The sequence below is a fragment of the Aspergillus flavus genome, chromosome 4 (assembly GCF_009017415.1).
Source record: "Aspergillus flavus chromosome 4, complete sequence".
In the NCBI taxonomy this organism is placed as follows: Eukaryota; Fungi; Ascomycota; class Eurotiomycetes; order Eurotiales; family Aspergillaceae; genus Aspergillus; species Aspergillus flavus.
The window spans coordinates 3620824-3633402 of record NC_092405.1 but is presented as its reverse complement, the minus strand read 5'-3'; the positions used below and the strand labels follow the sequence as shown (position 1 = coordinate 3633402).

The window sequence follows — 12579 nt, the reverse complement described above, 5'->3', positions numbered from 1 at the left end:
TGAATCAGTGGCTGATGAATTTCTCACGAAAGCTAAACAGAAATAAACTGCACGAACTACAGAACATGGGAATTTGGTATGCTACAGGCAACCGAACAGTACGGCCCGTCTGTCAACTACTCCTCTCTATGTCCACCTACATCTATTTACTCATCCGACACCGACGCGAATCGCTCGGACATGGTCTGAAGAACCTTCTCGTACTGCAGTCGCTGAGTTAGCACCAGTGTAAGTAGAGCAAGGAAGATTATTGCAAACCTTCTCTGAGACCTCTTGTTGGTTTTCCGGGACCTCGAACTTCATGTTCCGCAGGGCAGTCTGGATGTCGGCAGTGGCTTCGCGAACCTTGGCCCAGTTTTGACCCTGAGCAATAGCCTTCTGCGCTTCGTCATGGTAGCCCATGAAGGCCTTCATCATGTATTCCGTCTTCCACAGAGGGCAGAACTGATCGTAGTCACTGTATCCGTTTTGCTGAAGGAAATCATCCTTCACCATGGCAGCCACATCCAATGCGATCTTATCAGAATCACCCAGGGCGGCCTTACCGACCAGCTGCACGACCTGGTCCAGTTCTTCGGACTTGGTCAACAGCTCACGAATCTGGTCACGCAGGCGGGGGAACTCGGGGTAGTTCTTCTCGTAGAATTTGTCCAAGACGGTAGTGTACTTGCTGTAGGACATCGAAGTGTTGATGGAAGGGAAATGCTTTCGCTGGGCCAGCTTCTTGTCGAGACCCCAGAACACCTGGACGATACCAAGGGTACTAGTAGTGACAGGATCTGAGAAATCACCACCAGGGGGACTGACGGCACCGACAATACTGACACTGCCAATTCTCTCAGGGCTTCCCAGAGCCACACTCTTTCCAGCACGTTCGTAGAAGGAAGCGAGCTTGGCACCCAGGTAGGCGGGGAAACCCTGGTCTGCAGGCATCTCTCCCAGACGACCGGAAAGTTCACGAAGCGCCTCGGCCCAACGAGAACTGGAATCGGCCATCATAGCCACGTTCTTACCCTGGTCACGGAAGTACTCGGCGATGGTGATACCGGTGTAAATGGAGGCCTCACGCGCGGCGACAGGCATGTTGGATGTATTGGCGATAAGACATGTACGCTTCATGATAGGCTCTTTGCGACCATCGATTTCGATCGAAAGCTGTGAAGTGATTATCATATTAGCACCGATAACATCATGGCGGGAGTAGGGGGGATGGAATCGCATACCTCGGGGAAGTCCATCAACACTTCAGCCATCTCGTTACCACGCTCACCACAACCAACGTAGACGATGATATCACTGTTGGAGAACTTGGATACAGACTGAGAAATGACAGTCTTACCGCATCCGAAAGCACCGGGAATACAAACAGTACCACCCTGCACACTAGGGAACAGAGAGTCCAGCACTCTCTGGCCGACGATGAAGGGTGCGTCGGATGGAACCTTATCGTTGACTGGTCGGGGTACACGGACGGGCCAGGTCTGCATCATACCAAACTCGGACTTCTTGCCGTTAAATTCGATCTCCAAAAGTTTCTCCTCGACTGTGTAGCTTCCAGCCTCTGCGATACGGGTAATGGTACCCCGAGCGCGGGGCGGGAGAAGGATCTTATGGTCGTTCAACAAGCTGTTCTCGAACACGGAACCCCAGACATCACCACCAGTGATGTGGTCGCCCACTTTGTATTGACCGGGCGTGAAGTCCCATTTCTTCTCGCGATCCAGCGCGTTTACAGTGATACCACGGGGGATGTAGATTCCTTTGGACTGGTGAAAGATCGCTTTCAGGGGGCGTTGGATACCGTCGTAGATCGTTTCCATCAAACCAGGACCCAGTTCCACCGCTAGGGGTTTACCCGTCCTCTCGACAGGGTCGCCGACCGTCACACCATCTGTGGGGTTGAAGCGATGTTAGACTGTCAATCCGAGTCGGTCGCAAGATGAATGCGAAAGCGTACCAGTTTCCTCGTAGACCTGAATAGTGGCCTTATCGCCATCGAGACGGATAACTTCACCGACGAGCTGATCTTTTCCGACACGACACTGGTTTCACGGGACATCTTAGCAAAATCGAGAGCGAACCCCGGTAATGGAAGTGAAGATCCATCGCAAAATTGAGAGTATGGACCATGCAGATGGCGGGGTTGACAACATACCAATTCGTACATAGCACAGCCGATCATGTTCTCGGCCACGACGACGGGACCGGAGACGGAGAAGACGGCGCCATGGTGGGCTTCGTCTTGAGAGCCCTTTCCGGAGGGGGCCATTATGCGAATCGCCGGAGGGTGGACAGATGAGGAGTAGGGAGAAGGATTGAAGGTTGTGGTAGGGGTCGGGAAGGAACTGGAGCTGGAGCTGGAGCTGGAAGACGGGGAAGTGGGTGAGTCGGGGAGCGGTGGCAGTTGGTCGATGTCCGTGGGCGGTGATGACGACGATAACAACACTGGTTGGTCACTCCCACCACCACCACTATTGCTACTGGCCTCTATCAGATCCAGCAAGGAGGGCCGTGTCTTCAACCGACGCACGCCTAAGCCTAACATTCGGCGGTCCTGTGGCGCTGCATGCGAGTGGTTAATGAAAGGGTGAGATGTATTTGACGATCGCCCAACTTCATTAGCTCCGTCGAATCAATCGATGAGGCGCGTGTTTAGGCTCCATAAATGGATAGGCTACTCACTGGGTCTATTGTTCTTCCATGGACTGGTCATATGCACTGACACGAGCTTGAGTATTAGTCAAGCGGACGGAACTCAAGTTGTTGGTCATAGTTTCTCTGTGGGTATTATTGTGCCCAGAAACTATGCACGGGACGTAGGATTTATGCTGACAATTCTACTAAATGACGGTATACAACAATACAACAACTTGATCTGGGAGCCAACCATAAATCGGAAATCTCAACTTCCGAGTATTGACATGACTACGATATTTAAGTACAGAGATGATTTGCAATCCGCAGATCTGCACTGATTGATCAATCATGTCTCTCGTACTCACATGGAACAGTAAAGCCTCTGCTGGACAAAAAAGTGCCGGCAAGCGGATCGAGGGCCCATGGATCAACATCGGCTATCCTATGGCTCGATATTTTAATATATCTGGACACGTGAAGGTGACTGAGCGTGTAATGGGATAGGGCCGCCATGGAGGACGGTTGTGCGGGGAAGTGCAGCATCCGAGGCTTGCATTGGAGGTCATGAACAAGGATACTTGTTCATAGATGGCTACTACCCTCGTGGTATCACTTCATTAAAGTAAGGTACAGCCCTCTATAAACAGACCGAATTGCAGACTGCTGCAGGTAACTGCTCTATCAATGTATACCTAAGAATTTGTCATCAAATTTGATACATATTGTTCGCTTCGCGAAGTTTGGTTAGCATCGTTTTATCGCTATTGAATACCATTACAGCATGGCCCAACAGAGGAGCACGAATGCGAAAATTTGCAAATGCTGGGGCTATACTTTTGAATGGATCGACGGCCTTCACTCTTCAGTGGAGCAGTTACACTCCATCATGCTCAACTATGACAAACTCGTAGATGAGTGCCTGGATCGCCTGGATGAGATCTCACCCCCAGGTAGTGCCCGTACAGAGAGCACGGGGAGCACTGACACTAAAACACCGAAGAGAGACCTCTACTCCCTGCTGGAGAAGCACGCAAAAGACGATCCAAAACTCGACGAACTGTGGTCTGAGATCAACACCGTCCCAGATTGGGTCGATTGGGAGCAGATCAAACGGGGGCAAGAAGTGTTCTTCCGCTATGGAACACCAATTCTTAATGTAGTAAGTCCGTGCATGGTTCAACTGTTCTACTGGGTAGTCCCACTTATGGAGTTCATAGCTCGGCTTTCAAAGCCTCCTCGGCGGCATGTTCGTCTCCCGAAAAAGGAAAATATGAGCTAGAACTGACATACTAGCGTAGGGGTTCCCCCCGAGTTGTTGAGACCTTGGCCCGAACCGGAGGTTTCTCGGCGGACGTTGTACGGCGCAGGCTGCTAGAAACTCTGCAACACATTCTCCAGGTGTCCTTATCCTTGGACTCGATCAAGCCAGGAGGTAAAGGTCATGTCTCCTCCGTTCGCGTCCGGTTGCTACATGCGTCGGTCCGTCGGAGAGTGCTAAGCCTGGTCAAGAATAGACCCGAGTACTACGACATCAAGAAATACGGAATTCCTATCAACGACCTGGATTGCATTGCAACTATCCACACGTTCTCAACGAGCGTGGTCTTCCTTGGGCTTCCACGACAAGGTATCTTTTTAAGGAACCAGGAAATTGAGGACTATATTGCCCTTTGGAGACTTGTCGCGTTTTACATGGGCACACCAACCGACTGCTTCGAGACAACGGCTCAGGCACGAGCGATGATGGAGTCGCTTTCCGTGTCTGAAATAGACCCAACCGATACCGGCAGGATACTGGCGCAGAACATTATTCTTGGTCTTGAGTACACAGCCCCCACATATGCGTCAAAGGAATACCTCGAGGCTATGGCGAGAAAACTCAACGGTGACGAGCTATCTGATAGTCTTAACCTTCCGCGTCCCTCTTTATACTACCAAGCACTGGTGTATGGACAATGTATCCTGGTCATGGCTGCATGCTATGGACTTCGAGTGTTTCCGATGCTCGATCAAGCTATCATTGAGGTAGGCTTTGTCCTGATTATCTTTTGTTTGTGGAGGTGCCCCAGAAAACTACCCCATTCACCCATGTATTGACCATGTCTAGTTACGTCGCAAGCTCTACTATGGCCTCATCATGGACAAGAAAGAGGGACTAGGAGGCGAAAGCTTCTTCGAATTCAAATATGTACCGTTCTACAGCCGCACAACACGTTTAGGGAAACGCAGGGTGTCCCAACCAGCATGGTTCGGTGTAGAGACTCTGGGACAGCTAGGTCTTCTCACTGCGTTCCTTGCTGGAGTGGCCCTGTTTTGCGGGTCTATCTCTGGAATCAAACTGCTAGCCCCAATTGTTGTTCCGGCTGCATTCGTCCCAGATGTTTATTGAAAGAAACGATCTGGCCAAGTTTTGTCTAGTGTGACTACTGTGTTTACTGTATCCGTTCTCGTTTGTTCATAATGGTTATGACTAGTATGTGTGTAGATATGAGCCCGTCAACCATGAAGGTCCTTGCCTCCGAATATGGAAACAGGTCTTGTGAGCCCATAGAAATATTAGATCTTATTAATGTATTCAGGAACCAACCCTGAGAGACTTCAGGATGTTCTAGACGGTATCTTCAGTATTTGGCCCACTTATTGAGCCCTTGTTCCGCTGGGTTACGCCACGATGACGCCATAGAGGAAAGAAACAATAAATAAACTCGAAAATAATTCTTCTTTCTTGCATAAAGATCTAGAGTCAATATCAACTGGTTTGTTAAATATAACCCGAGAACTCAGTATGGCAGATGGGGGTATTGTCGTGCCGTTGGTGGGCGCCTTACAGGCCTGCGTCTCCGTTCTGCTGACCATGAGCTACGGAGTCGCAGCGCAAAGGTTACGATTGATTCAAGAGTCCTCGATCAATGATATGGCCGGATTGGGAGTCAAGCTGTTTCTCCCAGCTTTAATCATTATCAATCTAGGCGAACAGCTACAATTAGGAAACGCGCTGAACTACATCCCCGTTCTCAGTACTGCTCCCCCAAACTATCTCGGAAATCAATAATAACCTCTCCACTACCAGTTTGGTCCATTCTTTACACGTGTGCCTCGGTCGGCCTGGCATATTTTGTCTCTAAGGGATTGAAGCTTCCGCCTTGGGTGACGCCTGCCTGCGCATTCAACAACACGACCTCTCTGCCGCTCCTCTTGCTGCAATCGCTGGAAAGCGTGGGGAGTCTGAAACCGATTATTAAAGACGGCGACACCGAGTCTAAAGCCATCTCTCGTGCCCAGAGTTACTTTCTTCTCTGCGCTGTAGTCAGTAAAACGATCGGTTACGCCGTTGGTCCCAAGCTACTTCAGGATGGCAACGAGTCCACCAATACAGAGGATATAGAAGCGGACGGCACAGATCCTGAAACCCAAAATGGCACCACTGAGCACGGCCAGGTCGACGAGGAGACATCCCTTCTTCCACAGCGGGCGCAAAAAGCCCGCCGCAACATTTCTAACAGTATCCGGCACGGAGCCCAACGCATTTCATCTATGTTACCCAAGCGTATCCGACAGAGGCTCATGGCCCCGTTTGAGTCCCCATTTGCCGATGTGGCGATCGGATGCACTATTATCGGTGTGATCTTGGGTCTTGTGCCGCAGCTACATAAAGCGTTCTTCAATAAATACGAGGACGGCGGGATTTTCAACGCTTGGCTGACGTCGAGTGTCAAGAACATTGGCAAGTTGTTCACGACGTTCCAGATCTTTGTGGTGGGGTGTAAGCTGGGTGTCAGCTTTGAGAAGATGAAAACTAGTGGTGATTCGGGGCGAATGCCTTTGAAGGCGATTGGGACAATCTTTCTCGTTCGTTTGGTGATATGGCCTGCGTATGTTTTATACTTTAGGGGTCGCATGATTGTGAGATGCTAACGAGGGATATATAGACTCAGCATCTCTATTGTTTATGGCTTGGCTAAGAAGACCAATATTGTGTTAACTGATCCTATTCTCTGGTTTAGTTTGATGCTCATGCCGGCTGGACCTCCGGCGTTGGTCATATCCGGGCTGGCCGAGTTGGCTCGGATTTCAGAGCTGGAGAAGATGGCTATTGCCAAATCGTTAACTGTAAGTGATGAAACATCTGGGTCACCCGAATTATCTTGCTAATCAGTGCAGGCAATGTACGTGTTGTCGCCATTTATATGCTTCAGCATCACCGGCGCTCTGAAAGCGTCTCAAGCGGCACTGGAGCAGAGGAACTCTACATGATATGGTGCTTTGAGACTGTATAGACTTTAGAATTATATGTATAGTACGGGACATAAACAATATTATAGACCGTTTAAAGAGAGTGTATTAAGTAGTATCCAATAAAGTCCAAAATCACGCCCAGACAATACTCCAAATCATTTCCATCCCCTTCATTCAACATCGTAAACTTCATCGGATTCCTCGTATGTAATCAAGTGCGGACGAATGGATCACTTCTTTTTAAATAATCAGCGTTATATGGAAATCAATATTCCATAGCTATACTTACTCCGCAGTTCTTGCACTGGCAGGACTGGCCACAAGTGCAGCTCTGGGGACCGGAGCAACCGCAGGTATTTCCGCAATCACAGCCCATCGTGAAGTATCAGGTAATGTTGTAGATGGGAATATGTAAGATGTAGTACTAAGTAGATAGTAGATTCGTGCAGGGTATAGCTTGATGTTGATCTTCAATAACCTCAAGTAGTCGAGTGGTTCGCCAGATTTATATAACCCGTAGCGGCAACAAATGTGGGGAAACGGAATAAGCATCATGATGAGGTCAGAGAACCATGAGCTTCTGTTTTCTTTTCCTTTTTTTTTGTCATACTTTTACAACATTGGTCTGTTCATACGATTGGCTCTATTGAGTTGACATTGTTCTGTCATTGTGTCGGCCGAGTTTCAGTTTCCTATTTGTTGCGTATTAACCATGGCTTGTGGGGTTATTACTTAGGCTGACGTCGCGTCTAGAACTCAACGTACGAAAGGAGTATGGGGAGACGATCGGGTCGTTTCGGAAATACTGTCTGATTAACTAGTATGATAGACACAATCTTCGTTCCGGAAACGTCCTTCTAACGGCCCTCCAGATCGACTAAACTACAGTAGGTAGACCGCTATTATGACTCCCCCGCGGAAGAATGGGTTTTCTCCTGCGTTGATTGTCCCCACCAGAATGGACTTCAGTGGTACCAGATGGCTTGACTCCACCGTTGACGTGGGTTTCAGGAGTTCTTGACAGGTACAGTTGCAGAAACACGCTGGATTAGGAAGATCGGGTAGCAGTTTGAATGGTATCCTGCGGGACAGAATTGTCTAACATCTACACTTATTTATTGAATGGCACATCTATCTATAGTTGCATACTTCAAGTGGATCACTCCCGCAAACGAATCAATCATACGGACTAAGATAGGAGGAGCACATGAAGTGAATGCGCCACTCATTTGACCAGAATTTCTTTTTTTTTTCTTTTTTCCATTTTACCTTTGCATGTCTGGCCTCAAACATCCCTGAGAGGGTCTGGTGCAGGTGATGCGTTGGTATGTCGTTGATCGTTGGCCCGTTTCGAATGTCCCCTTGATTACCCGTTCATTAGCCTGCGATCGAGGCTTTGGTATCCTTGCTTCCACATATAGTCGTGGTTTATTGAGCTACCTTGTTTGTCTTGTTCTTGTTCTTGTTCTTACTTTTTGTGTGTGTGTGGGAATAGGGAGTCTTGTCAGCTGGATTCATGACCAGTGTTCAGATGATAGTCTCCTTATCTGGATCTTGGGATAGAAGCCGATTAATTCGCGCACTTGGGTTACATTACTAGGTCCTGGGAGACGTTGGAAATGCTAAACCCTCTAGCAAATTTTTTTCTGAACTAGAGAGGGAGCTGGTTCTAAGCTTTCTATCTCTATATGTCCTCCGGGGTATACTTATCTGTCTTAGAAACTGTCATGGAATATGATTACCACCTAGCGACTTCTGCAGTAATTCAACAGTACTACTAAATAGGGTCACCTGCTTGATCCTGGTCTAGTACTAAGACTAAGATGTACCATGGACTGGAAAATAACGGGGAAAAAGACATAGACTACACGGTGGGAAATAAATAAAGAAGAGGTGTGGTGGACAAATAGATCAAACGGTACCTAATCTATTTATTTTATTGGGATTTAATTATTTTCAAAAGCCAAAGCAATAGATGTCGTGACTTCCTCGCCCCACGGAGTTTAGAATAAGAGAAGCCGCCGATGTTCTTCAACCTCGATTCTCCAACTTCTGTCGCTTATCCACCACATCTCACACCCTTTGCTCTCCCTCTTGTCTTACGGTTTAATTACTTGATACTTCTCAAGTATCTTTATAAATTTCCTCCTTTACGATCGGAACCCCACGACTTCTTCTACGACTTGGCGCCTTCCGCCCCGGTTCTTACCTCAAACCCCCCCCAAAGTGTTCCCCAAGTCCGATAAGACCTCCGCCCGTCGATACTGGGAAATTCTTACCTTCGACCCACCACCAGAAGCTGTAACAAAGCAATATCTACCTTGTACTTGCCGACCTCAAACCGGTAAACTCACAAAATTTGGGAATTGACGGTCGTTCGGCCTGTGACGAGCTCCAACCCTAGGTCTTGACCTGAGGCAGTATCAGTGACCCGCCACTGATATAGGTCTGCTCCCCTGGTTCTTCTACAGAGCCAGGTGAAAGGGCAGATCTACCAAGCATTCGATCTGGCAGACCATCCCTTCACCTATATACCCTCCTCCACCGCTCCCGACCGCCCTGACCCTCCTATCCCCATTGAACCTACGTCGTCATACCCGAGAAGCGCTGCCGCTTCCGATAACATCCTGTCGTCATCCCGCTCAGATCCCTCCGTCGACAGCTCTTACCCGGCCGTCGGTGCTTCTGGGAATTTCTATCTGTCGTCCACTCGCCGCCGCCGCCGCCCGAGTACCCCTGGTGTATCTGAATCCAACATCGACGGAACAGGAGGCCTGACCGGAGATCATACGGCAAGCGAAGCCGGCATCTCGGAACAAAGAGTCGTATACGCAAATACCGCAGAGGGCCACTCGCCGTCCCCCAAGCGCAGGCGCCTGACAAATATGCGTCCCGATGGAGTTTCAAGTGCAAATGGCCCTTCCCACGTTTCTAACGGCTCCGTTGCCTCGCCGTCTCACAAGGTGGGTCTTTCCCACTCCCTGAACGGCCAGGCTTCGCACGCTTCCTCTAACGGCGACCTTCAGACGAATGGAGTACAGAAGTCCTCGGCCGTCCCTCCATCCTATTTCGGGCATGACCGCGAAGAAGTGACACGCATCCTCATTCAAAGTTTGTACGAGCTTGGTTATAATGGAGCAGCTTCACTATTGAGCAAGGAGAGTGGTTATCAGTTGGAGAGCCCGGCAGTTGCTGCATTCAGAGGTGCAGTGCTTGCAGGACGTTGGGCGGAGGCGGAGCGAATTTTGGTACAGTCATTTTATCCGGACGGGACAAGGCGGACGACGAGCGGCGACGGTGACCTTCCGACGAAGGAGAGGTTGGTATTGGTGGAAAGTGCGGACATGAATGAGATGCTCTTCTACCTGCGACAGCAGAAGTTTTTGGAATTGCTAGAGGCTCGTAATCTTTCTGCGGCTCTGACCGTTCTTCGGCATGAGTTGACTCCGCTTAATTATGATATCGGGCGCCTACATGCTCTATCTAGGTGAGTGTCTAAAACCGCAAATCTCCTTTCCCCGAAGCCTTCAGACTGACACTGGCAACAGCCTTCTTATGTGCCCCCCGGAACATCTTCATGATCAAGCCGGCTGGGATGGCTCGATAACTTCTTCTCGTGAGAGATTGCTATCGGAATTATCAAGTACGTTGTGTCTGGAAATCCGTGGCTTCAATAATCTTATGGCCGGGACTAACGGTAGACATAGAATCTATATCGCCGTCAGTCATGATTCCTGACAACCGTCTTGCGATATTACTGGATCATGTCAAGCAAAATCAGATCAACCAGTGCTTATACCACAACACAGCAACTCCACCATCGTTATATTCTGATCACATGTGCGATCGAGCGGACTTCCCGTCTCGACCGGGGATTGAATTAAGTCAGCATTCGGATGAGGTCTGGTACTGTCAATTCTCTCATGATGGCACAAAGTTAGTCACGGCAGGCCGCGACCACAGTGTCATTATCTACGATACCAGCACTTTTGCTGTGCTGCATAAATTGATGGAGCATGATGACGGTGTTGCACATGCTTGTTGGAGCCCGGATGACTCGAAACTCATCACTTGCTCTCAGGATAAAAAGGCCCGTGTGTGGAGTGTGGATGTAAGTTTCTCTTGTTGCAACCTGGACCCCATTGTCACTAACTGTTATATAGACTGGGCGATGCCTATTGACCATTAATCATCATCGACAGCCGGTTACAGCTGCAGCCTGGGCTGCAGACGGGGACTCTTTTGTAACAGCCTCTCTTGACAAGGACTCGCACCTATGTCATTGGAGTATGCGCGGCCACGCTCTGCACATGTGGCAGGGTGACTTCCGTGTACAGGATTGTGCCATCACGCCTGATGGACGACGCCTAATCGCTGCCGATGTTGAAGAGAAGATCCACGTGTATGACTTCCTCACCCACGAGGAGGAATATTGCCTGGCCTTGAAGAGCAAGCCCACATCGGTTGCAGTCAGCAAAGATTCCCGCCACATGCTTGTGAACTTATCAGAAGGTCAAATACAACTCATTGATATTGACACGACCGATGTAATCCGACGTTTCCAAGGCCAAAAACAGGGGTCTTTTGTCATTCGGAGTGCTTTCGGAGGAGCTGCAGAGAATTTTGTCGTTAGTGGAAGTGAAGGTAAGTCATTCTATGTCACTCTTTGCTCATGTTTCTTCGCTCACTGTTCCAAAGACTCTCGAGTTTATGTTTGGCACAAAGAAAATGGGACTCTGGTAGAAACTCTGGAGGGTCACATTGCTGGGTGTGTCAACGCAATCTCCTGGAACCCTACAAACCCCGGATTGTTCGCGTCCGCAGGCGATGATTGCTTGGTTAGAATGTAAGTCTCCATCAGTCTCCCCTCGCTCAGCTTCGAAACTAATCAGTTCAGTTGGACCCGGGAGCGCGACGCGAACTCTCATACTACGGCTCGTACACAACGACCGACATCGGCCAGCGGTTTCGCCCGCACGAGTGCTCTACGATCAACAATGAGCTTCTAATGTAGTCCTGCTGAAAGAAGCCTATTGTTACCATTTTTGAAAATTGATTATTTGTGCATATCATGGGATGTACCGGGAGCTTTTGGACTCGAAAGACAGGCTTTTCTTTGTTATGCCTTTAGTTCCTGCCCTTTCAATTTTCCCCGAACCTTTCTGCATATACACGTTTCCTGGTCCTTGGTGGTCCGTTCGATAAAGGTAGCTGGCGCTCCCGTTTTGGCATTACTGATTGATACGTGTTTTCCATTTGCGCTTATTGAGCAATAATTAATTGCCCCTGCCTTGCATTGATGCGTCAGGGACGGCACACATCACATATGGTTTACTTTTTCATTTCTCATCACATACACAGGTTACACGGTGCTTCTCATGGGTTCGCTTTTGACTTCTGGTTTGGGTGATCTGGAAGGTTCGGACAACATGCGGGATTGGGCTGGTGTGAGTGGGATTTGTTTGGTTGTGCTTTATTTCTTCTCTTTATCTATCTCTCCTGTCTCCTTCACAATTTGTTGGTTTCAGCACACACCCATGTTATTCTTATTCCACTCTCCATTGGTAGAGTCTGCATCATAGGTGCTTTATATATATAAATAAAGTCAGCTTGGTCTACTTGATGACATGCTTTTTCACAATCTCTAAACTCGCGGAGTGCCGAGAAAAGGCAATTCACTCCAAGAACTACTAGTAGTCTACGGGG

The 12579-nt window shown here is 48.9% G+C and overlaps 4 protein-coding genes across 4 annotated transcripts; 3 read left to right on the top strand and 1 right to left on the bottom strand.

Moving 5' to 3' along the window:
• Positions 1 to 146: 146 nt before the first annotated feature.
• On the bottom strand, positions 147 to 2269 carry F9C07_2068075 (v-type proton ATPase catalytic subunit A; the record flags this gene model as incomplete). The annotated part of the gene is made up of 5 exons (XM_041286031.2): positions 147 to 203; positions 259 to 1155; positions 1224 to 1891; positions 1958 to 2042; positions 2156 to 2269. 5 exons carry the CDS (start codon positions 2267 to 2269, stop codon positions 147 to 149), a joined length of 1821 nt encoding a protein of 606 aa, XP_041146644.2.
• A 713-nt stretch (positions 2270 to 2982) lies between these two features.
• Positions 2983 to 5224, top strand: F9C07_1583075 (uncharacterized protein). Its single transcript, XM_041292270.2, has 4 exons — positions 2983 to 3796; positions 3855 to 3883; positions 3936 to 4662; positions 4745 to 5224. The coding sequence occupies exons 1-4, from the start codon at positions 3419 to 3421 to the stop codon at positions 5024 to 5026; spliced, it is 1416 nt and encodes a 471-aa protein (XP_041146643.1). The 5' UTR covers positions 2983 to 3418; the 3' UTR covers positions 5027 to 5224.
• Positions 5225 to 5422: 198 nt separating this feature from the next.
• On the top strand, positions 5423 to 6891 carry F9C07_10524 (auxin efflux carrier superfamily; the record flags this gene model as incomplete). The annotated part of the gene is made up of 4 exons (XM_041292269.1): positions 5423 to 5654; positions 5708 to 6509; positions 6567 to 6747; positions 6799 to 6891. The coding sequence occupies 4 exons, from the start codon at positions 5423 to 5425 to the stop codon at positions 6889 to 6891; spliced, it is 1308 nt and encodes a 435-aa protein (XP_041146642.1).
• A 2428-nt stretch (positions 6892 to 9319) lies between these two features.
• F9C07_10525 (putative catabolite degradation protein) lies at positions 9320 to 12366 on the top strand (the record flags this gene model as incomplete). Its single annotated transcript, XM_071507440.1, has 6 exons — positions 9320 to 9350; positions 9388 to 10360; positions 10422 to 10516; positions 10581 to 10984; positions 11037 to 11719; positions 11771 to 12366. Coding segments are annotated over 6 exons (2298 nt in total), but the record flags the coding sequence as incomplete, so codon positions are not given.
• Positions 12367 to 12579: the final 213 nt, after the last annotated feature.